The 25,622-nt window shown below is 44.4% G+C and overlaps 1 protein-coding gene across 1 annotated transcript in view; it reads right to left on the reverse strand.

Moving 5' to 3' along the window:
- Positions 1-25,622, reverse strand: part of LOC133373459 (uncharacterized) — a 65,943-nt gene that overhangs the window by 22,186 nt on the left and 18,135 nt on the right. The window contains exons 7-9 of the mRNA XM_061603239.1: positions 21,363-21,658; positions 11,436-11,469; positions 3,964-4,281 (exon numbers count right to left, since the gene is read on the reverse strand). Of these exons, the coding sequence (XP_061459223.1) occupies positions 3,964-4,281; positions 11,436-11,469; positions 21,363-21,658 (648 nt within the window). The remainder of the gene's footprint in view (positions 1-3,963; positions 4,282-11,435; positions 11,470-21,362; positions 21,659-25,622) is intronic.

Here is a 25,622-nt window from a genome sequence, read left to right on the forward strand (position 1 = left end):
GTTTAACAAATTTATAAGCCGCTTTTTCAAGAGAAATTCATCACAAAATGGTGTACGAACAACAAATCAAAACAGCCTATACAAACACCATTTTAAATCCACTTAAAATCAATGGAACATACAAAGAAAAGATGTAATTAGTGTTGTATTGTGGAAGAAGTAAATGACATACTTACCTGGTCCATCTCTGGGCACAGAAGACGCGAATCCTGGTCTCTTATCCATAAAAATCTCAGGTCTTCCAAGTGGTTCTAACTCCCCATCATCCATTTCTAGATTTAGAGAGTGTGACAGATGCGTTCTTGGGGTCTAGGAGTAGCCAGAATGAAGTCCTGCAGATGCTGTGGATTACAACTCCCAACGTCCCTGATCATTGAATATCCAAACTGCGGATGATGGGAATTGCAGTCCAAGACATCTGGAAGGCACCAAGTTGGCTACTTCTGCTTTGGTCATTATAGCTAGATCGGTATCAGAGAACCAAAGAATTGGTACCACTGGCTTATGTAATCCAGTTGATGTTTAATATGTTTCTTACAAGAGGCCTCACAAGTGACTCAGTCTGTAGGCAATGAAGCTTTGTCTATGCCACAATAGCTGTTTTTTTTTAAAAAAGTAAATTAAACTCAAAGCATTGGACCGTTCCTTTGAGGGTATGAACTTCCCTAATTAGCTGCTAGTATGTCTCAGATAAATCAGATTTAAGAAATGAACTTGTTCATTGGGTTTTGAGGATTGCCCCTGAATTTTACTTATTTGGGGTGAAATGTGTGCTTCCACTAATGCATAAGTAAAGTATGTATCTAGAACTCTAGAATGTTTCTGTGGCACAGATGGGGAACCTGGCACCCTACAGATGTTGTTCAACTCCCATCAGCCCCAGCCAGCATGGCCAATAGGCAGGGATGATGGGAGTTATAGTCCTGCAACATCTGGATGGCCAAAGGTTCCCGACACCTGTTCTGACTTCTCCCATGTGCACTGTCACATGTCCTGTCTAATATTGTAAGGCCTTGGATGCTTCTGTGCAAGTGCATTTGGATGACAATTGCACTGCCCCATGGCAGTATTTTGCCTCCACTGCCAGAGGCGCTAAGCCTCTGAATGCCAGTTTCTGGAAACCTCAGGAGAGGAGAGTGTTGTTGCGCTCAGGTTCGTCTTGCAGCCTTCCCATAAGCATCTGGTTGGCCACTGTGACAACAGGATGCTGGACTAGATGGGCCGCTGGCCTGATCCAGCTGTAGGACTTTTCTTATGTTCTTATGACTTTTGTTACCCTTACACCTTGACCTATACTATGGTAAGCTGTGATATCCTGGAATAAGGAATGGACGGTGGCCCCTGTTCATCACACATTGTTTGCTCCAGAAAGGTGGTAGGAAGTATTCAGTGAGCAAGTCAATGGGGAACAAGGGTGAAAGAGCGCTATGGTCCTCGTGTCCTGCTTGCAGACTTCCCAGAGGCATCTGGCTGGCCACGGTGTTGGTCCAGATGGGCCTTTGGTCTGATCCAGCAGGGCTCTTCTTATGTTCTTTATAGACTTCTATTGCGTCACCTCCTACTCACCTTTTCTCTAAATGAAAAAGCCCCAAATGCTGCAACCTGTCCCCATAGGGAGACACTCTATCCCCGTGGTTGGTCATTGGGCCTGGGGTTCCTGACCCCGGAGACAGACATTTTGGAAATAGGATGCTGAACTAGGTGGACGTTTGGATCCAACAGGGCTCATGTTATATGCTGATATTAAAAAAGACAGAACCTAAAGTGTGTGTGTGTGTGTGTGTGTGTAACATGTAGGTTGATGGTGAAGAAATGATGAGCTTCAGGGGGAGAAATGCTTGTGACACCCATTATCCACGTATTCCTTAGTTTTTGGACTACAACTCACATCAGCCTCAGCCAGCATGGCCAATGATCAGGGATGATGGGAGTCAGAGTTCCAAACGTCTGGAGGACACCATATTGGGTACCCTTGCCTCAGCAGCAGTCAGGCACAATTCCATGGCCCGTGATAACTCTTTCCCTCCAGAGATGCTCACCAACTTTTTAGATATATGTATATAAAATCTGAGCCATCGGGATCAAAAGCAGCAATATCTACCTGTCTTGGGGTGCAACGGGTTGAAGTTTACAAGAAGGTCAACAACTCCATTTCATTAGCAGACTGCCTTGCAGTGGCCCTGTGTACAAAACTCAGGCAGGCTCATAGTCTCCAGCTCATAGTCTCCAGCTAGGAATAGAACCATCAGTCAATTTCGGTTCTCTCAGTTGCTAATTTTTCTAATCTTAAATTTGGTTCTCCGTATTTATGCAGCAATCTGAGGATTTTTTTTAGAAAAAACCCTCATGAAAATTCTTCAGCACTTTAATGCGAATTTCTTCTAATAAATACATTTCTGTATGCATTTTTGACTAATGTTCACATTTTTGCAAGCAATTTATCCCAGTGGAATGCATTTTTGTATGTAATTTTCACCAAAGTATTCATTGTGTGCACACATTCCCCTAATATATGCATTTTTGAATGTCTACTCAGAAGTAAGTCCCAATGAATGCAGCGGGGCTTACATCACCTAAGTGAGTGATTATAGCATTGCAGCTTCAGCTTATTAGTATATTTGACCTTGGCTACATTTAGAGATGTGAAGGCCCAGAAAAACTCTGGAAAATTGGGAGGAAACCCCCCAACACTCCTCCCTCTAATTTCCCCCCATTTTGTTTGAGTCTTCACATCTCAAATCACATCTACTGCATACATTTAAAGCACGTTTAAAGCATATATCTTTCCCAAAGAATCCCGGGAGCTGTAGTTTGTAGAGTGCTGAGAATTATAGCTACATGTATACCCAGAATTTTTGGGGGGGAAGCCACATGTTTTAAATGGGCTCTGAATGAGTGGTAGCTAATGTCTTGCAGGAGAATATGTCATGTTCTTTACACAACACACTGTGAAACTATGGGATTTTCTTCCACAGAAAGTGATGGCCCACCAACTTAGATAGTTATAAAACAGGATTAGAACAATTCTTGGAGGGTAAGGCTATCAAGGGCTATTACTCATAACTGGCATATAGACCAGGGGCAGCCAATATGTCACCCTCAGGATGGAAGTCTCATCAACCATCATGGCCTAATGGTCAGGGAGGATGAGCACTGTAGCCCAACAACACCTGGGTGGTAAAATGTTGTCTTCCCCTATCCTGGATCAAAGGCAGCATTCCTTGAACACCAGTCACTGAGGGTTGTATCCAGCTAAGCTCTCAGAGTAGACTCATTGAAATTAATGAACCTAAGTTAGTTCTGCCCATCAATTTCAATGGATATGCTCTGAGTAGGACTAACATTGGATACAACCCAATGTGTGTGGGTACTATCGCTATTGTTTTGCAGTTGTTTATTGTTAGGTTTTCATAGTGTGTTTAATTTGTTTTTCTTTTGACATTGTGTAAGTCACTTGGGGACCTTCCGGTATCAAGTGACTAATACATCTAATAAATATCATCGTCGTCATCAGTAGTAGTACTCGTAACAACCACCACCCTGGTGGACAACACCTGGAAAGGGCTATTGCACTCATGCCCTGCTGGTGGCCTTATTGGAGGCTTCTGATTGGTCATTGTGAGAAACAGAAAGCTAGACTAGATAGGCCTTTAGTCTGACCCAGCAGGGCTTTTTTCCATTTCTTAAATAACTGGGAAAAGACACACCACCAGTGAAATGTATCAAATTTTTATTGAGGTGCTAACATTAGAAGCTAACATACAAAGGGAATTCCAAGGAGAATAGGAAGGGTTTGTGTGTGTGGGGAAATGGAACTATCTAGGGAAGGAACCAGACTTTGTGGGTCACACTAGCCTTAGGAGGATATCAGAGAATATAGTTTCCCCCCACCCCCTTGGAGGAAGGACTCTTTGCTCCTGGTGGATGGATGCACAGGGACCACCACTGAGTCACCCAATGTTTAGGAACACTGCGATTTCTGCACTGACTTCTGGAAGGTCTTCCCTTCATGCGACACTTGGCAGGTGAATATGTCACACTCTTCAAAGTCTCCCACAGGCATGCTCAGGTAACTGCTGGCCACATACTTATCATTCAATTTGGTGGCTTTGGTTGTCTCCACTCCAGACGAGATGGCTCTGCCATCAGCCTGCCAGCTAACCTGGATGGGACTCGGGTAAAAGCCATCAATTAGACACACCACGGTGGCTTTGTTTGAGGTCTTCATCTCATCTTGGGATGGTGGATATACATTCAGAGTCGGAGGTGCTGTTGGCTGACCTGGAAGTCAAGTGGAAATCTGGTTGTAAACTATTCATCTACATGGAATATTAACAAATAAGTGAAGCAGTAAGGTTCCTAAAGAAATCACAACCTAGTTCCAAAATTTATTGCTGCATGGAAATGTAACTGCTTGTTCATGATCGTCAGAGTCAGCAAAACATCACAGGGTGGCAACAAAACATGACATCAGCATCTCAGGGACTGCAGGGACTTGTTGCAGATAGATATGAATAGGGATGAAAGTTTAAAACGGAGGTGTTGAGTGAAAGTATGGACCATTTGCCTTTAGAGTTATGTTCGGAAACTAAGGCAAAGTACTCCATGCTTTGGAATGGTAGCATCTTTCATTATGTCCTGGAGAAACTCTAGGTACAAGGAAAAATTCCACTCACAGAAGCTTCTGGAAATTTTTAGCTTTGCTGACAATGCAGTTTTAATTCTTTCAGTGTAGGTGACACAGGAATCACACCCATTCTTGACCCACCTCAGAACTTTAAAATAGGGATTCGAATCCCATTTGCGCCCTTGCACTCACAAAAGGACTTTTGTTCTCCACTAAGAGAAGAAGAGGGGAAGTGATTTTTGCCAAGTCAACCTTCGACCCAAACCTCGCACCTCCTTCAACCCTCATGCCTCCTTCAATGTTCAGAGGGCCTCCAATTCTCTTGAGACCATTTTTTTTGGAGTGTAGTTGTTTCTGAGGCCTGCGTGGAGGAAGAGGGATAGACAAAAACCACCTCCCCTCTTTCTGTTGTGCAAGGCAGAGATTCCCAATTCCACCCCCATCCCCATGGAACACGTAAAAACTCCTAAGGGTCTTGGAGGACCATTTAATGTTTTTTTCTGCGTGTCGAAGCTGTTGTAATCCCACAGAGTTCAAACTGCAATTCAATAAAATACAATACATGAAAAAGACATAATATACATTTAAAATCAATGGGCTCTAAGTTCCACTCAGAGCAGACCCGTTGAAACAAATAACCTTACATTATTCATGTCTGTTAACTTCAGTGGGTCTACTAGCATGGATTATCACCCAATATGAATATGTGAATATTCAGTGCAATTGATGGGCTGCCTCCCATCTTCAACCACAAACACACACACATGTTGCAGACCACCTGAATGAAGACAGCAAAACTTTGGTGTCCCAGACACCACAGTTTAGGAACCCCTGACCTTCTGTGAGCCCAAGGGCACCACTTCAGTTCTGCCCAGAGTATCCTTATTCAGCTGCCTTTCATATCTATTCTTCATAATTATAAGTGCTGTTTGCCTGCTTAAAAGAAATGGGGAACACGATAATTCTCTTATAATTATGAGGATTTGATATAAAAAGCAATTCCAACTGGTGCCCTTGAACTCACTGATGGGTTTTAGAATAGGTTTCTGATCCTCACAGAGATGGATGGCATGCATCCTTGCACACTCTTGCTATCCACTTTATTTGAACCATACAGTTGATTTGGCTGTAGAGATGGTTCTGCCCAGTGCCCAAACTGAGAGGGGAAAACAAGAATATGGAAGTGAGAAGGTTGTCCCATACTCAGTTAGGTCCACCTGGAAAGAAGTGGGATGGCTTTAGGTTCACCTAAGATGAGATGGGATGGTATCCCATGCTACTTTTCAAGCTATTTCAGGACATGCTTGGTCATAGTCTGGGAAGAGGATGATTTGTTCATACACATCCATGTCGTCATGATACTTGTGTAAACATCAGCCACACACATTTGTTGGATGAATCAGACCTTGCTCCTTCATAGCAATGAAAAGATAACATACGACACAAGTCCAGTGGCCCATCAAAAGGCATCACGGAAACTTTATTTGCTGGAACTCAACCTGCACAGCCAAGATCGAGTGGTGGAAATCTATGAGCTGAAATAAGGGTTGTACAAATCCTACTCAGAGTAGATCCATTGAAATTAATGGATCTAAGTTAGCCATGCCCATTAATGTCAATGGGTCTACTCTGAGTAGGACTAACATTGGCTACAACCCTAGGTTTCCACTCCCCCCACCCTGGACTTCCAAGCGGTGCACAAAGCTGCACTGGAGGTGGGGAATAATCACATGCAGGATTCCATAGTGCCATCACTTGAAGCAGTCCTCTCACCCTGCCTAACACGAGGACTGGCCCTGAGTCCACGTTCACTTATGTCTCAATGAATCTACTGGACTTTAAGGTGCTGCAAGACTCTTTGCTAGTTTACCATGCTAATGTACCATCATGCATATATATTGTGTTCAGGTGGAAGCCTATGAACAGCAAAAATAGTAAGGGCAGATCCATACCATACATATAAAGCACATGACTTCCACCAAAGAATCATGGAAACGGTGGCTTTCCTCTCACAGAGCTACAGATTCCCAGCATCCTTAACAAACCACAGTTCCCATGATTCTGTGGGGGAAGTCATGTGCTTTAAATGTACGTTGGATGTGTTTTAAATGTATGATGAAGACCTGCCCTAACTCATAAGACATTGCCTTGTACCGAGTCAGACCTTTGGCCCAGCTCAGCATTGTTTCAGCCTATAACTCCCATTCATTATTGACCATTGGGCATGCTAGCTGAGGCTGATGGGAGCTGTAGTTCAAAACATCTAGAGATGGATCCACATTGCCTATCCCAGCCTCACTGGTAGTGGATATCCAAGGTTTCAGACAGGAAACGTTCCCAGCTCTACCTGGAGATGCCAGGAATTAACCTTGGAACCTGCTGCATGCAAAGCACATTTCCTATTTGTAAGAACATAAGAAGACCCTGCTAGATCAGGCCAATGGCCCATCTAGTCCAGGACCCTTTTATAGTAGCCAACTAGATGCTTATGGGAAGCCCACAAGCAGGACCTGAGTGCAACAGCAGCCCTCCTAACCTGGGATTCCTAGTAACTGGTATTCAGAGGCATATTGCCTTTGACCGAGAAGAAAAACATAACATGGTTAGTAGCTGCTGATAGCCGTGATTTTGTCTAATTCTCTTTTATAGTCATCCAAGTTGGTGGCCATCTATCTATCTATACACATACTTCTGTCATCAACTCTTTTTTTTAAAAAAAGAAGGAACCTAAGGTCATGTTACAACTCAGAGTAGACCCACTGAAATTCATGAACCATAATTAGTTATGTCTATGAATTTCAATGGGTCTGCTACTCAGAGTAGGACTAGCATTAGATGCAACACTTTGTAGTGTGGGGAGTTTCCCTAACACAAGCACAAAATAAGCAACATGGAGCAATATTTGCCTTAAAGACATCTGGCATATGCTTCTTTGAAGTGAATGGGATTTAAGAACAACATAAGAACATAAGAAGAGCCTGCTGGGTCAGGCCAGTGGCCCATCTAGTTCAGCATCCTGTTCTCACAGTGGCCAACCAGGTGCCTGGGGGAAGCCCGCAAGCAGGACCCAAGTGCAAGAACACTCTCCCCTCCTGAGGCTTCCGGCAACTGGTTTTCAGAAGCATGCTGCCTCTGACTAGGGTGGCAGAGCACAGCCATCACGGCTAGTAGCCATTGATAGCCCTGTCCTCCATGAATTTGTCTAATCTTCTTTTAAAGCCATCCAAGCTGGTGGCCATTACTGCATCTTGTGGGAGCAAATTCCATAGTTTAACTATGCGCTGAGTAAAGAAGTACTTCCTTTTGTCTGTCCTGAATCTTCCAACATTCAGCTTCTTTGAATGTCCTCGAGTTATAATAATAATAATAATATTAAATTTATTAGTCGCCCATCTGGCTGGTTGTCCAGCCACTCTGGGCGACGTACAAGATAAAAACAATACATTAAAACGTTAACATTTAAAACCATAACAATAAAAACCTAACCCACCCCAAAAGCCTGCCTGAAGAGCCAGGTCTTCAAGGCCCGGCGGAAGCTCATCATAGAAGGGGCCTGGCGGAGATCATTTGGGAGAGAGTTCCACAGGGTGGGGGCCACTATTGAAAAAGTCCTCTCTCTAGTCCTCACCAGTCTAGCTGTTTTAACCGGTGGGATCGAGAGAAGGCCTTCTGAGGCTGATCTTGTTGAGCAGCATCCCTGACGATGCTGGAGGCGCTCCTTCAGATAGACTGGGCTAAAACCGTATAGGGTTTTAAAGGTCAAAACCAACACCTTGAATTGGGCCCGGTAAACAACCGGTAGCCAGTGCAACTTCTTCAGTACTGGAGTGATGTGATCTTGCCGGCGGCTGCCTTTAATCAGACGAGCCGCCGCATTCTGTACCAGTTGCAGCTTCCGGACCGTTTTCAGTACAGTAATCTAGGCGAGAGGTGACCAGGGCATGTACTACCAGTGGGAGCAGATGGTTGGGAAGGTAGGGGCGCAGCCTCCGTATCAGATGGAGTTGATACAGCACCGCCCGGCTCACAGCCGAGACTTGAGCTTCCATGGTCAGCTGGGAGTCAAGAATGACCCCCAGGCTGCGGACCTGGTCTTTCAGGGGCAATCGTACCCTATTGAGCACCAGGTCCACATCCCCCAGCCTTCCCTTGTCTCCCACAAACAGTACCTCGGTTTTGTCAGGGTTCAGCTTCAGTTTATTCCTTCCCATCCAGCCACTCACCGACTCCAGGCACTTGGACAGGGTTTCTACAGCCAACCTCAGTGCAGATTTAAATGAGAGATAGAGTTCCAGTATTTCAGTGGGACCTATGGTCCCAAACCACCACTTTCCCTAATCTGATGGCCTCAAGGCAGGGCAACTGCCTCTGTCCCATCAGCGACACCTTTGAAAGACTGAAAAGTAATGGAAGGGCAATATCTTTATCAGGTCTAACTTTTTCAAAAACCACAAAGCAGTGAACAAGCATTTCTCAGTTCATCAAACTACTTTCCCAGGCTGGATGTGCAGCAAAGAAATAGCGGGGGGGGGGGGGGCGACGACAAAATCCAGAATTTTTAAATCTTTAAAATATTTTAATGTTTAAGCTTTGTATCAATGTTATGAATTTAATAAGGTTTTTTTAAATCAGGAGTAAAACACTAGGTTGGGTGGGGAAAGAGATAAATGCAGTGTTGGGCTAGATGAAAAGCTCTAGGGTTGTGTTCAACTAAGTCCTGCTCAGAGTAGACCCACTGAAATTAACAAACCTAAGTTAGTCACGTCCGTTCACTTTAATGGGTCTGTTCTCAATAGGACTAGCATTGAATATCACCCATAGTCTGCCACAGACCTGTCCATTTCATCCTATTTTTCATAGTAACAGCAAACTCCATTCCACCAAAGGAAGGATTCTTATGTAGTCTAAATTGCATCTTCTATGCAGAAGGGGGGGGGTCTTGTCAGGCTTAGAGGAACCCTGAAGTTTGCTAAAGTATTAAATATTTTCAGTAAAAAATAAAAACAACTCAACCAGGAGTGAACATGTTGTCCATCCATGGAATGCTGAATGACTGTTGGAAAGGGGTAAAAAATGGAAAACCAGGAGAAGGAGTGGAATATCCTGAAACAAGGCATCGCAGGTTGGCTGGCTGGCTGGCATCCTGACCTGGAACACTCCACACGGCAACATTTTGTTACAGAGGGTGGTATTCAGTGTTGGTCCTACTCAGAGCAGATCCTTCAAATGGACACAAGTAGCTTGAGTTCATTAATTTCAATGGGTCTGCTCTGAGTAGGACTTAGCTGAATCCAACCCAGATCCTATGTGCCTTAAGAAGACTGGGTTATATCCTATGTTAGTTGTACTGCAAGCAGACCTATTGAAATTAAGGCACATTAACCTAAGCCATTAATGTAAATGGGTCTTCTCTGGGTAAAACTCCTTTTCTAAAACATCCTCTCCCCCACAATTTTCTTCACCCCTCTGTTTTTGCTAAAAACCCTCCAGCATGATGGAAGAACACTGATGGACACGAGTATTTGTGACTTTTTTGTTTGTTCTAAATGAAGGGATCATTCTGCTGATGACTAGGATTTTCTCTCTTCTCCAAATGGTCCAACACGGCTATCTGAAATCTCTTGCTCTACTTTTTAAAGAATGACCACTCATGGATCGAAGACAAATTCCAACTCTGTTACTTGGAAAAGAGTTGCAGTGTCTTCACTGGGACATATTTTTAAAGGAAAAGTATTCAGAATGTGGGGGAATAGTGAGCTCTCTTTTACATATTAGACTAATTTCAGTGGAAATCGGTCTTTGCATTCAGAGAGAGAGAGATGAACATTCTGATATTCAGAGTGGAAAATTCTTACGATTTACAAAATCTGTTTTGCACCTTACTTTTAACATTCAACCAAATGCATCATCCTATTTGTAAAACCTGTTACTGCATGAAGGCTTGCCTGCAAAGCATTTTTTTCACATCAAGAGAACATTTACTGTCCAGTGCAATCCCATTCAGAAGTAAGCCCATTTTCAATGGGGCTGACTCGCAGGTAAATAATTGCAAGCTTATTTACCCTGTTTCCTTATTTTAATTTATGGTACCTAATGCTTTCTAAATTAAGGCATAATTTAGGGGAAAGAAGTATCCAGTGTGATAATACAAGACCATTTCTAAAAGAATTTGATCTTCAATTAATTTTAATCATTACCTGTTACATTCACTTTTTTTAAAAAAAAGTTAGATCATTCCTACTTTTGCCAACACAATATAAGAGCTTCCTAATATTTTTTTTTTTAAAAAAACCCTGTAACAAATGACAACATAATTATTTGCTTTTTCATTTTGTGGTAACCTTACCTGGATGTTCTTTTCCCACAATGGGAAAATGTGAACATGCTATAGGTGACTCCCCAAAACATCCAATGGTTAGAATGTTATCAAAACCAACCTCCATTAGCTAAATGCAACCATTTCATGAAAGAAAAACATTTACAAATGTGAAAGGGCAGGGCGATCTTATGCATGTTTACTCAGTACCTAAGTCCCACTTTGTTAACAGGGCTTACTCCCAGTAATTTTGCATTGAATTGCAGCCTTGATCAGCACATAAAATGGACAAAAAACATCCTACAAACTGATTAATCTGTTCACGTTTAATTCACACAAGAGAGAAGACATCCTGACCATCTAAGACGATTCAATGTAATAGGCAAAAGACTCCCTGTCTGACCCAGAGACAGAGTTTGGATGGAAAAATGACAGAAATTAAAACAAAAGCCGACTGGAAAACAATTGTATAAGCATTTTAATGTGACTTACCTAAGATGCTTAGCTGGGTCCCGCCGCCGAAGATATACGCACAGTGACTTATGGCCCTACAAAAATATCCGCACCGGAAGTTTTTCTGTTTTCTGGACAGGGTCCCCTAGGTAAGTGATGAATCTGATGGGGAGGGTGATGCAGTAAAAACGTGGGGAGATGGGACCTACATGTGTCTTCCGTGCAGAAATGCATGGTGTGATTTGATGGAGAATAGTAATCCAATGGAAGAAAAGAGAGCCGACCCCAGTCTGGAAAAATGATTATGGCATAGGGAATCTTGAGCAGTGTGCAAACAGCTGTTCCATGCTCACAAGCTTGCAAACAGAGGTGGATGAATTTGCCAGTTGTAGTATTCTCATTTTCCCAAGCATATGTTATTATTTTTATTGATTAAATTTATATTCTGCCCTTCCTCCCAGCAGAAGCCCAGGAGTAAGTTCAGTTTGCCACATTTGCACGACGGATTGTGATTTATTATTTTTTTTAAAAAAGAAAGTCCTCATGAAAATCTACCAGCATTTCAGTCTGCATTTCTCCTAATGCCAGTAGTTCCCAAACATTGTTTCCTCCATGGACCACTTGAAAATTGCTGAGGGACTTGGTGGACTACTTCCTGATATTCCTGCCTCTTGAAGCAGTTGCAATGTCATAGAGTTCAAATTATAATACCATAAAATACAAATAAGGAACGAAGGAAGCAATAAAAAGGCAATTCAAAATCAATATGATATTCCATGCGATGGATGTGCCGCCTCTCTTCTTTAACCACAAACCCACAGACATATTGTGGAACACCTGAATGAAGCTCATGGACCCCAGTTTGGGAACCCCTGGTTTAATAGTCACATGTTTGCAAGCAATTTCCACTAATATAATGCTAATACAATTGACGGATCTGTCAATTTCCATTTCTCTCTCACCTTCTCATTTTTCCAATCTTCAGGTCGACACTTTTCCACATTAAAAAAACTCATTGCCATTTTAACGCATCTTTCTCCCACTGTAAACCTCCTGTAAGGCTTAAGAGAAACCATACATATTTTCTGCATGCAAGTTTGCCTGATATGCACATTTCCCCCCAAGTATGATATTTTCACTAAGATAATTATTCCTACGCACACTTTCTCCTAAATATTTGTTTTTGTACACATTTTCCAGTCGCAGAACTGCATCGCAAAATTCAGGGAAGTGCAGATTTTGAAGGATACCTATGCTTTGCTTTGCATATTGTTTCAGGAACTGCGAATTAGACAGCCTCACATTGAAATGTGAACCAAATTGCTCTCCCTTCCCTGTGTGCAAAGGATCCAGCTGCAAGTGGAAAAAAGGCAGACCCCAAGTTTCACCTCCTAGGCATATCCAGTTGGAATTGGATAGGTCTATACATGCCTAAGCCAACTTACTTGTGCAGACATAGGTGCACATCTGCAGGGATAAGATGCTCAGAGGGATGTGCACCATCACCCCAGCATAGTTTGGATGTCAATCCACTTCCCCGATCCATTTCTTAAGGTAGATGATATGCTATCTGGGGCAGATTTGCTCATTTTTTAAACCCACACACAACACTAGCTTCACACAATGCTGTGCTGCATTGCAACATATTGGATCAAAGGCCACTGGGACCAGAATACTTGGGGTTGTATCCAATACCAGTCCTACTCAGGGTAGACCCATTGAAATTAATGTGCCTCAGTTAATTAGTCAGTCCTATTAATTTAAATTAGGGCATGGCCTGAAGGCACATGAGACCATCACCTTGCTGAAGCTAAGCAGATCTGTGTCTGGTCAGTGCCTGGATGGGAGACTGCCTGGGAACCACATGTATGCTGTCTTGAATTCTATGATAAAAAAGGAGGGATAGAAATGTAAGAAAATAAAAAAATGGGCCTCCCTTGCTGAGTAAGACTAGGATTGGATACCACCTTTAACCACTAGGGAAGTCTTGGCTTAAAAACCGGATTCTCCCCTGCTGTGAAATGTTAATTCACTTTCTTCTCCCAAGTCTGTTCTACAGTATCCAGATGGTATTTCTGTAAATATGTATAGAGCGAGTATAGGTTTCTTTTGGGACAATTAGTTGTATTCGACTAAGTTCTGCTCTCAGTAGACCCATTGGAATTAATGGACATGACTAACTTCGGTCCATTAATTTCAATGGGTCTATTCTGAGAACGACTAAGATTTGATACAACCCAACATATCAATCAAATCTGTTTTAACCTCACCTTTTGCCTGTAATAGTCTGAAGTCTCCCACTGTGTTTTTCTAGTAGTCCCATCATGCCAGAATCTAGAGGAGTTCTGACTCAGATCTTCTCTCTGCATACTAGATCTGCTAAGGCATCCATGAGAGATTTGGGCAGACTTCCCCTCTAATAGACTTGCTTAAATAAAACCATGCTTGGCCTTGAATGCTTTCTCTAGCAACTCCTACATAATCCTACATAATACACACGGCCATTCTGTAGGCAACATCACCTCCTTGTCTGAATGTATATGTGATCTGCAACAGGGCAACACAGTCAACTGCTGCTGTTACATTTGTAAGAGGTTGTCCTGTTTTTCAGAATAACTCAACTCCACAGAACACGAGGGACACCCCCAAAGTACAACTTTGCTCCACCAAGCTCCATAGAATAGAGTGGGTTTCATGTCTCTTTTGGGTCCTTTCCAAAATGTTGCCCCATCATCAGGAACATAGGAAACTGCCTTATACAGTGTTAAATCCATTTGTCCAACTAGCACAGTACTATCTAGACTGGCAGTGGCTATCCAAGTAGGAATATCTCCCAGTCCTACCTGGAGATGCCAGGAGTTGACCCGGGACCTGTTCTACCCCTGAACTTCAGCCCTTTCCCAAGTATTTATCCAATAATTGTTTCAAATTGCTGCTTTGATCACTGATTTGCTTAGTTTTTTTTAATCTGACATACAAAAATTAGATGAAGCTACAACTCTGCTTACCAGAATCACAGTTCCACTGTGTACCTCCGCCGCCTCTGAGATTTAAGTCAGGTGATCTCAAGGGCTTTCATGCAAAACCCTGCTCCCCCAGATAATTCCAAAGAGTTTATTTCCAAATGAGAATTGATGTGGTTGCAACATCCCATAATAGAGGAAGAATTAGAGAAGTCTGTAGAAACCATCCGTTTCCTATCCAGGAAATTCGTTCTTGCATATGCAAGACTTCCAACAGGTAGGGATAGGCATTTTAGACTATTTCCCAAGTGTCAAGTTGGCAATAAAAAGCAAGCTTCTGACGTTGTAGACAGGTGATCTTTCCAGAGCAGACCATTGCTTCTATGTAATCCGGCTAATATCATTATGGCGATCTTGATTTTCTAAGTGATGGCCCTTATATAGCCAAAATGGCATTATCCACACACAAGACAGAGCAGGCTTGACTAAACTCCAAGGTTTGCAGAAGTAAAAACTAAAACGAGGTGAAAATGGACTAAAGAACTCCCAAAATAGCCCAGTGAAGATGAGTGCTCTCAGGAGCTGCTGAATACTGATGAACTGTTGGATGATCAAATGGAAAATCAGGGGAGGCCCATTTTTCCCCCACCAAATGAAAAAGTGGTTAGGAGGGGGAATGGAGTATCCTGAACAGGAGTGCTCCACACTGCAACATTTTGTTGCACTTGTCATATCTATTAATATTTCCAGATCGTTGTCCATAGCTTACCTGAAAAACACGGTTTGATAAATCTGCAACCTAATGACCATGGATATCCGATTGCCTTCCATTTCACTCCATAAATATCCATAAGACAACCCTCTGATCAAAATGGATTCCAATGTATGGCCAAGTCGGCTCCATTTTCGGCACATCCGGAAGGTCCACAAGACTTTCAAAAGAAGGTCCTCAGGGCTCAAGAACATGCATGTGTCGGCTGCGTGCACAAGTCAACATAAGCACATTGCACTCATCGTCAGTAGCACTAAATTTGATAAGTGCTTCAAAAGAAGATGATGCTTCAGCAACGGAGTGTGGCTCATGCCCAACCGGCATTTTCTGAAATGACAGAGCACATGATTTTGGCATGTGCAGCTTTCTATGGTCTGACTTTGCATTCTGTGTGCAAATGAAGTGAAAACCGTTGGCTCTTCCCCAGTCCATTCACAGAATCACTGAAACATCTGTCAGGGTGTACAGTTGGTGGTTAGAAAGGGGTGGGAGGGTGATCGTGGACAGTTATTAGAAGAAACTGTTGGAGATGCACACCTGCGGCAGCAGATCTTCATAGAGTTCTGTTAGGTACCCTCAAGGATTTCATTCAGTCTGCATTTTTCAGTGAACCCGCCTGATGCAGACTTCCTGTATTAATATGCAGAGCAGAATCGCTGTTATCCTTTGATTTTCTTCTCCAAATTTTGCAACGTGGTTCTTGCACTCAAAACAAAAAAAGTAGAAGAATGCGTATAAAATTCACTTTTTCTGTGAAAGTGCATATCCTCTGATAAAATGTATACAAAAATACATATTTTAGGGGATGTGTGTGTGTGCATGTGTGCGTGCATGTGCGCAATCTGCTTGGTTGGCAAACTGCATCGCAAAATTTGGATAAGTGCGAATTTCAAAGGATGGCTGGGTTTTGGTTGTCATATTGTTTTTGAAAGTGCAAATTTGGTAAATTCGGCTTTAAATGTGAACTGAATCTGGTTTCTCCCCCATACCGACTCCGTCGTAATTCCTTACACTGGCACTGATGTTTGTGAGAGGACAGTTTACTTGTGGGAGAAATGGGGAGGGGAAAACTCAATGCTCAAATGCCCTAATATATTTAATGTTGGACACAAACACCTAACTTTGAAGCTGTACATTAGGAGCGGGTAGCCTATGACCAAAGGGCCTTGGCCTAACTTCATGGGGGTGGGAAATAGGAGGGAATGGAAGGGAAAGGGGTGGACAAAAGAAAAGAGAGAGAAATGGATGGCAAAAAAGGGTGACAGAGAGCAAGTGAGCAAGCAAGCAAGAGAGAGCGAGAGAGAGAGAAGGATGCTGAACTTACTTTTGGCCTCACCTCTCATGGCCAGTCCTCCTGTTAGGTGAACTGGGGCAATTGCAGGGTGGGTCCTTCTGTTAGGTGGCTGATGCAGGGTGGCGGTGAATTGGCACCCCTAAGTCTGCTATGTGTTTCCTCTGGCCTGTCATGGCCACCAGATGCCTGGTGAGGCCCTCCACATCTTCCCTTCCACCCTTGCTCTAGAAGGAACAAGGGGGCATTCTGGGCAAGGTGGCAGCTTGCACCCCATGGGTACTTTGCTGTAGCACCCTAAAATATGATGCCTAACCTTAGAGAAGAAAGTGTAAAGTTACTGTCAGTGTACATCCTCCTGGGCGTTGAGATCAGCAGAAGGGGTCCTTCTGGTAGTTCCATGGCCCTCAGAAAATTGGGGTGGTGGCGGCCCAGGAGAGGGCCTTCTCTGTGGCAGCCCCTAAGTTGTGGAACCTCCTGCCCACTGAGGTGCATCTGGCAACTTCAATGCTGAAGACACACTTCTTCACCCTGGCCTGGGATGTGTATTTTTAGGACCCACCCAATTTTTTTGATGTTGTGATTTTTAGTTGTGTCAATTGTTTTTAATTATGCATTTTTAAACTGTGGGAACCTGCCCTGGGACCTTGGGGTGGAGAGCGGGTAAATACTACTACTACTAAATAATAATGATATTCCCCCTTTGGTTTTAGACATCTTTTTAGCTGCAGCACATTGCAGAAGTGCCACAGGCCTGTCACACAGCCACCCCACCTAGAATGCGTCACTCTGAGGAAGGACCCCCGTCAACTCTATCCCTGCCTCTGGTCCCAGGAGTCCTCAGAAACCCGGGTGGTCTCTTGTTCTCAGAGTGTCCCCTGGTGGTGGACTTGATCAAAGCATTCTGTTGCCCCCTTTCTTCACAGGACTCCCTTTGTACTTTCTCCTCTTCTGCCTACCTTGTCACCCCTTCACCCTTTCTGGCTCGCCACGAGGGATGACAACCGTAGACCCTAACCCCTTCCCCTCCTTGTTGAGGCCACCCAAATTCCTTTTGTAGCCTACCTCTTTCCCTTCTGCCTCCTCTTTCCATCACAAATCTCTCTCCTTGTCCTGGTTTCTTTGCCTGTAGTTCTCCTCCACAGATCGCTTCCTCCTTCTCTTCCCTGCTGGGACCCAGAGAGAACACTCTCAGACATTGCCCTTCGATCTCTCCAAGGATGCTCTCAGTGTCATTGCCTCCCACCACTTCAGGTCCTGTTCCTCAGGTGTGTGTCAACTCAGTTGACAAGTCAAGTGGAGAGTGACAGATCCCCTTGGCCCTTTCTAGATTGAGGCAGGTGAACAGGGAGTAGGAGTAGGACCTTGTCACCAGGGGTGTAGTCATCCAGGATCTCAGGGGGTCTTAGACCCCTTACTTTTTTGGGAGCAGGGTCCCTATGTTTCCAGCACCCTATGAGCCAATCAGCATGAAAGGAGAGTCTGTTACCACTGAGAAGGGTCATCTGAAATGCTTCCTTGTCCTTTCCTGATGATTGAAGCCAATCAGAGTGAAAGGAGGTGAGTCAGCCACTGAGAAGACTCTTCTCAGTAGCTAACACACAGCCTCCCCTTTCATGCTTATTGGGTCCTGGGGCATCTGTTGTTGTGGGAGAAGGCATGAACGAGGATCTTATTCTCAACCCAGTAGCAAAAGAAAAAAAGGCAGGAGGGGATGTGGCTGTGACTATCAGGACGGGATCTTGCACTTCTGAATTTGCCAGTACATTACTGCTTGACGGTGCTGCCGGTGCTAAAGAAAAAGAAAAGAGGCATGTGAGTGGGTGGAAAGCAGGCTGACTACCAACATCATGAAAAGGAGGAAGGCCAGGGGAGACAAAGAGGAGGAATGGAACAATAGCAGCTCATTGAGCCGTCCCGGCCACAACTTTAGCTCTGGCTCCACCCATCATTAGCATATAGGCCCTGATGGATTATCTGCAAAAGAATGTGGCCCTCCTTGCTGTCACTGTTTGTTTAATTGCCCTCTCCAAGTATCTAGCCAATGACAAGAGTGAGGAGGTGGAACAGCAGCCGCCTCTGGGTGAAGGAGCAGATTGGGCCTAGAAGGAGAGGTCAAATGAGTGGGCAGCAGAGCCCTGGAGAGGAGGAGACCCACTGAGGGCACCTCCCCAAAAGGGCTTCTAAAAGCTGGCACTGGCACCGGCACCGGGGGGTCCCCATTGTCTCAGGTGGGTGTTGACCAAGGAGGGGGTCTTTTCAGTGGAGCTGAAACTGTGGAGCTTTCCTTCAGAGAGAGGCTCACCTGTTGCTTACTTTACTATGACACTTCCCGAATGTTGCAGTGCAGTACTCAGCAGAAAAACCTCATCAAATTATGTTTAGAAGTGTATATTTTGAGAGACACTACGTTTAGAAAGACATATTCTGAAAGAATACTTCCTTTGGTCTCTCCTGAGTCTTCCAACATTCACCTTCACTGGATGGCCATGGTTTCTAGTATTCCGAGAGGGAGTAAAACCTCTCCCTAACAACTTTCTCCATATTATATTGCATTACGTTTGAACATATTTTTTCACAAAAAGGACACATTTTGGTACACTTTTTATCCTAAGTTTTTATAAGCATTTTGGTACATTTTTTGAGCCAAGAACTGTAACACAACATTTGGAAAAGTGCAAACACAGAAGGATGACTGCGTTTTGATCTGCATAGTGAGAAGTGCAAATCAAGTTGGTTTTCTTTAAAGTTCCCAGCTGAGGCCATATCTGCAAAATACAGTTAACAGGAACTCTGGGAACTGTAACTCTGTGAAGGGAATAGGGCTGTCTCCTAACAACTCTCAGATCCCTTCACAAGCTACAGAGAGCCTTGCTATGGGCGGTATAAAAATTGAATTAAATAAATAAAATAAATAATAATACAGTTCCCAGGATTCTTTGGGGGAAGCCACGACTGTTTTAAGTGGCATGATGGTGCTTTAAATGTGTGGTGCAAATGCAGTCTTGATGAAATCCTTAAGCATCCTTATGTGAAATGGACAGGCCAACCCAACTTAACTTACTTTTAGCCCACATCGCCATCTAGTGAATCAGAGTAGAATTGGAGGATATTCTTACATGTTGAGCTTGCCGATTGCTTGCCGCTGGAGGTTTCTTCCTGCTTAGGAGAAGCCTGAAGATGGCAGCAGAACTAAGGAGATGCAGAAAGCAGCAAACCTTTCCAAGCTTCAGCTTCCAGATAAAAGTGGGGATAAGGAAAGCACACAATCACCAGCAGAGGTCAGATGCAGATGCATAATTTACTGTCTCCTGTAGCAACTTGAAGAAACTACATTTTTTATCAGGAATTACAGAGGGTTTGCAGAGTGGCCAAATGCAAATGAGGATAGGGCTCCTGAAACTTTAATAGTGGTATAGAAGAGGGAAATTCAGCATAGGATAAGGCTCCTGCATCTTTGATAAAACTCAGATGTGAAACTGCTGGTCTCTGAACAAAAATATGTAACTTGCCCTTCAGATCTGTCTCCATACCTGAGGAAAGTGGCCAATGTAACACCAATCTCTGAAAAGGGATCAGGTGGGGTGGGGATCCTGGAAATTATAGGGCAGTTAGCTTAATGGCTGTTCCAGGAAAACTGATGAAAAGTATTGTTGAAGAGCCCTGGGCTCCTACTGGGAGGAAGGGTGGGATATAAATCTAATAAATAAATAAAATAATCAAGCATATAGAAGAACAAGCCTTGTTAAGTAGAACCAGCTTGGCTTGTTGCAAGGGTAAGTCCTGTCTCACTAACCTGTTAAGAGTTCTTGGAGAGTGTCAACAAAGATATTGACAGAAGTGACCCAGTTAACATAGTGTACTTGGACTTTCAAAAAGCTTTCGACAAGGTAGCTCACCAAAGAGTAAGCTTAGCAGTCATGGAATAAGAGGACAGGTTGTCTTGTGGATCAGGAGCTGGTTAGGAAACAGAAAACAGAGAGTAGGAATAAATGGTCAGTTCTCCTAACGGAGGGATGTAGAAAGCAGAGTTCCCCAAGATCCAGAAGCTGGCTGACAAAATAAGTAACTCTATTGAATTTGAGAGGCCTGCATCATCAAGGATTTTTAACATTCATTAGTCCAAATCAAAAGACTAAGCAAGATATACATTGTATATGTTGTAGGTCAGATTTACTATCCCAAAACATCTAAGGATCTCAGGAACATCCAGCTACCAAAACTCCAAAGTACCCACTGAAGAAGACTTTTATAGGTTGAAACGCATTTGGGAAAGATTTAGAACTAGATTTGAGTGCAAGGAATGTATTGACCATATTTTATTGTCATATATGATGGGTTTTAATAATATTTTATGATTGCTAGCTATTATATAATAAAATTACATTTAATATTTTAGTTGTTCAAACAGATACATCACCGAGCCCATTTGAGTTTTTCAGAGGAAATAAGCTTACCCTGCCTGACATTTCCAAAATTTAAACTGAGTTTCTGAATACAATCTATTAAGACGGGCAGAAGTTCAACATCAACGCAGTCGTCTTTTATACTGGGTCTTCCACATGGAAAGATGGGTGTTTGTTAAGTGACCATTGCCACACAATAACCCTTGCATGACAACGGACCAGAACGGTAGTGAAAGAATTATTAGAAGAAGGACTCAGCCCTCTCCCATGAAAACGAAAGCTGCAGAGAAAGGTCTCCCAATCTCATTGGGAAGCAGGAATGGGGAACTTGGGGCCCTCCAGATATTTCTTGGGTTCCATCCCACTCCCATCATCCCTGACCATTGGCCATGCTGGCTGGGGCTGATGGGAGTTGGAGTCCAACCACATCTAGAGGGCCACAGTTACTCTGTCCTTGTCATACAAGCTTGACAACACTTGCTTTTGGTAGCAGGAGGTTTTTGTCTCACTTCCCCCTCTGCCTGCATCACTGTGAGCTGTGCTGCTATCCCACACCTGGCAGTAATAATCGGCCTCGTCCTCGGCTTGGGCGCTGGAGATGCTTAAGGTGGCTGTGTTGCCCGAGTTGGAGCCGGAGAATCGGTCCGAGATCCCGGAGGGCCTGTTGCTATCGCTGTATATTGTGAGTACAGGAGCCTTGTCAGGTTTCTGCTGGTACCAGTGCACAAGCTTACCCCCAATGCTGTCCCCTATACAAGTGATCTGAACCTTCTCTTCCAGAGACACAGACACTGATGGGGGCTGTGTCACCACATACTGGGCAAAAGATCCTGAAAAACAAAGAGGAAAATATATATCTCATGATGCATTCATTTTCTTTGTTCAGTTGCTCAGGCAAAGATATTTCCCTCTCTCATACCTGAGAAATAAGTGAGGAAGAGGCAGGCCCAGAGCATGATGGGAATCAAGGTGAGCTCTCCTTCCTAAAGGCACAGAAGCTTCTGATTCGGACCCAGCTCTCTGCTCTCTTAAAACTTGTGGGACTGGTGCCCCAGCCCTACATTCAAATCATTTCCCTTGAAAAAGCAGTGCCCCCCTCCTCTCTGCCTTACCCATGTGAGTAAAAGGTACACAATCGGGGGGGAAATTGCAGGTCAGAGGACCGCCCCACATTCAAATCTGACCTTCTGCCTGCAGGAAGAGGAACGTTGCGCTGCCAGGGAGGGAGAGCCCCTCGTCGTCTGCTGCTGCTGGGCTGCTTCCCCTGGCGGTCACCACCACCACCCTTCCTGCTGGACTGCTGCTATTAACAGCCGCCACGCCCTGCAGGACCAGGTCCCAGGCACCAGGTACTCAGCCAGCTGTGGCTAACCTTTTCCACCTGTCCCTCCTTGGAGGGATATATAGGCTGGCTGGCTGAGAGGCCTGGGAGACCTTCTGCCTGCAGGAAGAGGAACATTGCACTGCCAGGGAGGGAGAGCCCCTTGTCATCTGCTGCTGCACCACCACCCCCCTTCCTGCTGGACTGCTGCTGTTGTATTTTATTGTATTTTAATGCTATTTAATTACTTGTTCTGTTGAGTTTGCTATTTATTTCTATGCTTTTGTATTTTATGCTGTTTTACTCTTATGTACACCGCCCAGAGAGCCTTTTGGCTTTGGGCGGTATAGAAATTAAATAATAAGAATAAAAAATCATCAGGGGCCTTGTGTCATTAGGAAGAGCCAGGAGCCTGCTCTGAATGGGAAAGAGTTGTACTGGGAGTGGCCCCTCTTAATGTTTTACGGTCTTGTAGCTCGGACGTGTGTGTGTGTCTTTACATTGTTTTCATACCCCACAGGGAATACAAGACAAGGTGCTCCTCTCACTTCCCTATCAGACCACATCACATGTTCTCTCCATGCTGTGTTGCACAGTAATCATCAGCTTCATTTCCTGACGTGCTTTCCTGGAGAGTTACACAGCCAATATTATTGAACTGTTCACACTTTACCATCAATGAGTGTTTGGGAGTGGATGAAAAATAGAGATGAGGGGGGCATTTTGTTCAGTTCACATTTAAGGGTGAAGCGCCCTAATTCACACTTCCCCAATGAACATGTGAACTGAAACAAGCTACCCTTTGAAATTCACTGTTCTCTGAATTTTGCAGTCTAGTTAATCCAGCCAAGTAATGCATCATAAAATCCATATATTAGGGGGAAATGTGCATTAAAATGCATGTCTTTGTGTAAATAACACACAAAGATGCCTTGTATTAGACATAAATGCTGTGTAAACATGCATATATAAAGGAAAATTGCCAACACACCAAGGAAGACTCGTGACACGTGTATGGTTGAAATGTTATATTTATTAAAATATAACACATAATCAATCAAATTCCAATCCGCCAATTAATAATCTCAAATCCTTCGGGCAGGTGAGGCTCAACCTATCTATGAGGGTCTAGACCCTCCAAACCAGGAGGCAAGTCAGTCACATCGTACTGCAACTCCCCAGACAAGGATGTGGGAAAACTTCTCCCTCCTTGCAATCGGAGTCAGGTTTGTGGTTCCAACCTCTGCATCCTGGCCCCACCGTACAGGCGTTCACCATGATGCGTAAGCCGGTCCCATGTGGACACCCCCCGGATCCACACCAGGCATTACGCCTTGATGTTTCACCAGGGAGTGCCCTTTACCCAAATGCCTCATCCACCTCCATTTTTAACCCCAATTACCTCACCTGCCCGAATCCAACGCCACAAGAGGGGATCAGCTGAAGCTTGGTCCCCTCAACCCAAAGAAAACAAAGCCCCCAAACCCAACCTAAAATCCTCCAATAGCAAATCACACCCAATATCCGAAAGATGGACACCATCATCTCGAAACAGATGCGGTGCATGAAAACGGATTCTGTCATGAGGAATATATGCCCCACCCAATGACAAAACTAAACTCCTAACTTTCCTATTCACCCACTCTCTGGATATGTCGATCCTGTTGGGGTGCATTGCAACCCTCCAAACACGTCGCACCAGCATGTCGGACCACACTATAACAAGGTCCGGGTATGACTGGATAAGAGCATTAAAATCCCGGGTGATCCTAAGCAGCAGATCCATACCTGGCCGCTGCACCAAGTCATTTTCCCCTAAATGAACCACCAACACATGTGGCCGGTTAAGCGATGCCATAAGGCGACACACCAAATGCATGAGCGCATCCCAAAGCATGCCCCTCTGACCACCCAGCCAACCGTTGCTCTAGCGGAAAGCTGCAGCTGTGTCCCGGCAAGCATAGAGAAGGCTCTCCGATGTGCCCAAAATAAAATAGAGTGGCCACACATGATGACCCTCGCAGGCACAGGAAGGCTCAGCACACTAAGAAAAGAAAAAACAATAAATCAGAATCAATACCTGACATAAGATTGAAAGCGGAAGAATGCCACCTTCCAATTGCCTGAATGTCCTGAACACTCATGCCCACGAGGGCGGCGGCCGTAGCCGCCCCAATCCGAAAGGAATGCAGCCCATAGACTCCAGCATCGCGACCACTGGCCAACAAGGCCCGCCGAACAATGGCCCAAAATTGAAATTGAGTCAGGGCAGAACCATCCGCATGTATAAAGAGGTAACGCTGGCCCGCTGGCCTCATTGACAGAAATAAACGCACTGCAGCCACTGGGCACAATTCAGGGACCTGGCAAACTCTCAATGAAATAATACTGCCACGGCCCTTTTAATCAGTGTTAGAGACTCGAAGGGAAAGCCTAACTATATCTGCACCTAGCGTGCAATCACCAAAGCAAAAGGCTCGGTAGGACACATCGCGCTTTGAGGAAGCCAATACTTCACTAGGGCGAAAAGCACCATAGAACATCGTCAGTGTTACTGCGGCGAACAGGTGCGACTCATACTGAGATGAGCACAAAGACCTAAATAAAGGCAGGATCTGAAGGAGTACATCGGGCGTGATTGGCCTCCTTCGGTCAGCGGGCCTGTGAGCGGAACGCGACCAACCCTGAAGGACCTTTCTGACCCTAAAATCTACAGAATGATCCTGCAATCCTCTTGCCTTGGAAATAAAGGCCAGCGCAGAGAGGTGTCCGGCAATGGTAGAAACAGAATGAGATTGCCCTTTCAGATGTAACTTAAACTGCAGCAAATGTGAAACAGGGATAGGCCATGCAGGAGGCAAAGCACTACTGGCATGGAACGCCTGAACGTTCCCAAGGCACGCTGGTATGCCCTCTGAGAGCTGGGAGCAAGGGCAGAAGTTATAGCTGAAGAACGCCACCTGCCAATCGTCTGGACGTCCTCAATGCTCATGCCCACGAGGGCAGCGGCCGTAGCTACTCCAATGTGAAAGGAATGCAGCCCAAAGACTCCAGCATCGCAACCACTGGCCAACAAGGCCCGCCGAACAACGGCCCAAAATTGAAACTGAGTCAGGGCAGAACTATCTGCATGTATAAGAGATAATGCTGGCCCGCTGGCCCGAAACACACACACAAAAAATTGCCGCATAGCGGAAACTGGGCATAATTCAGGTACCTGGCAACTAAATAAAGATACAGAACTGCCACGGCCCCATTGATCAGTCTTAAAGACATTTAAGGAAAACCTCATTAAATCTGCACCTAATGTGCAATCGCCAGCATAAAGCACTACAGGACACATCGCGCTTTGAGGAAACCAATACTTCACTAGGGCGAAAAGCACCATAGAACATCGTCAGAGTTACTGCAGCGAACAGGTGCGACTCATACAGAGATGAGCACATTGACCTAAATAAAGGCAGGATCTGAAG

The sequence above is a fragment of the Rhineura floridana genome, chromosome 19 (assembly GCF_030035675.1).
Source record: "Rhineura floridana isolate rRhiFlo1 chromosome 19, rRhiFlo1.hap2, whole genome shotgun sequence".
Lineage (NCBI taxonomy): Eukaryota > Metazoa > Chordata > Lepidosauria > Squamata > Rhineuridae > Rhineura > Rhineura floridana.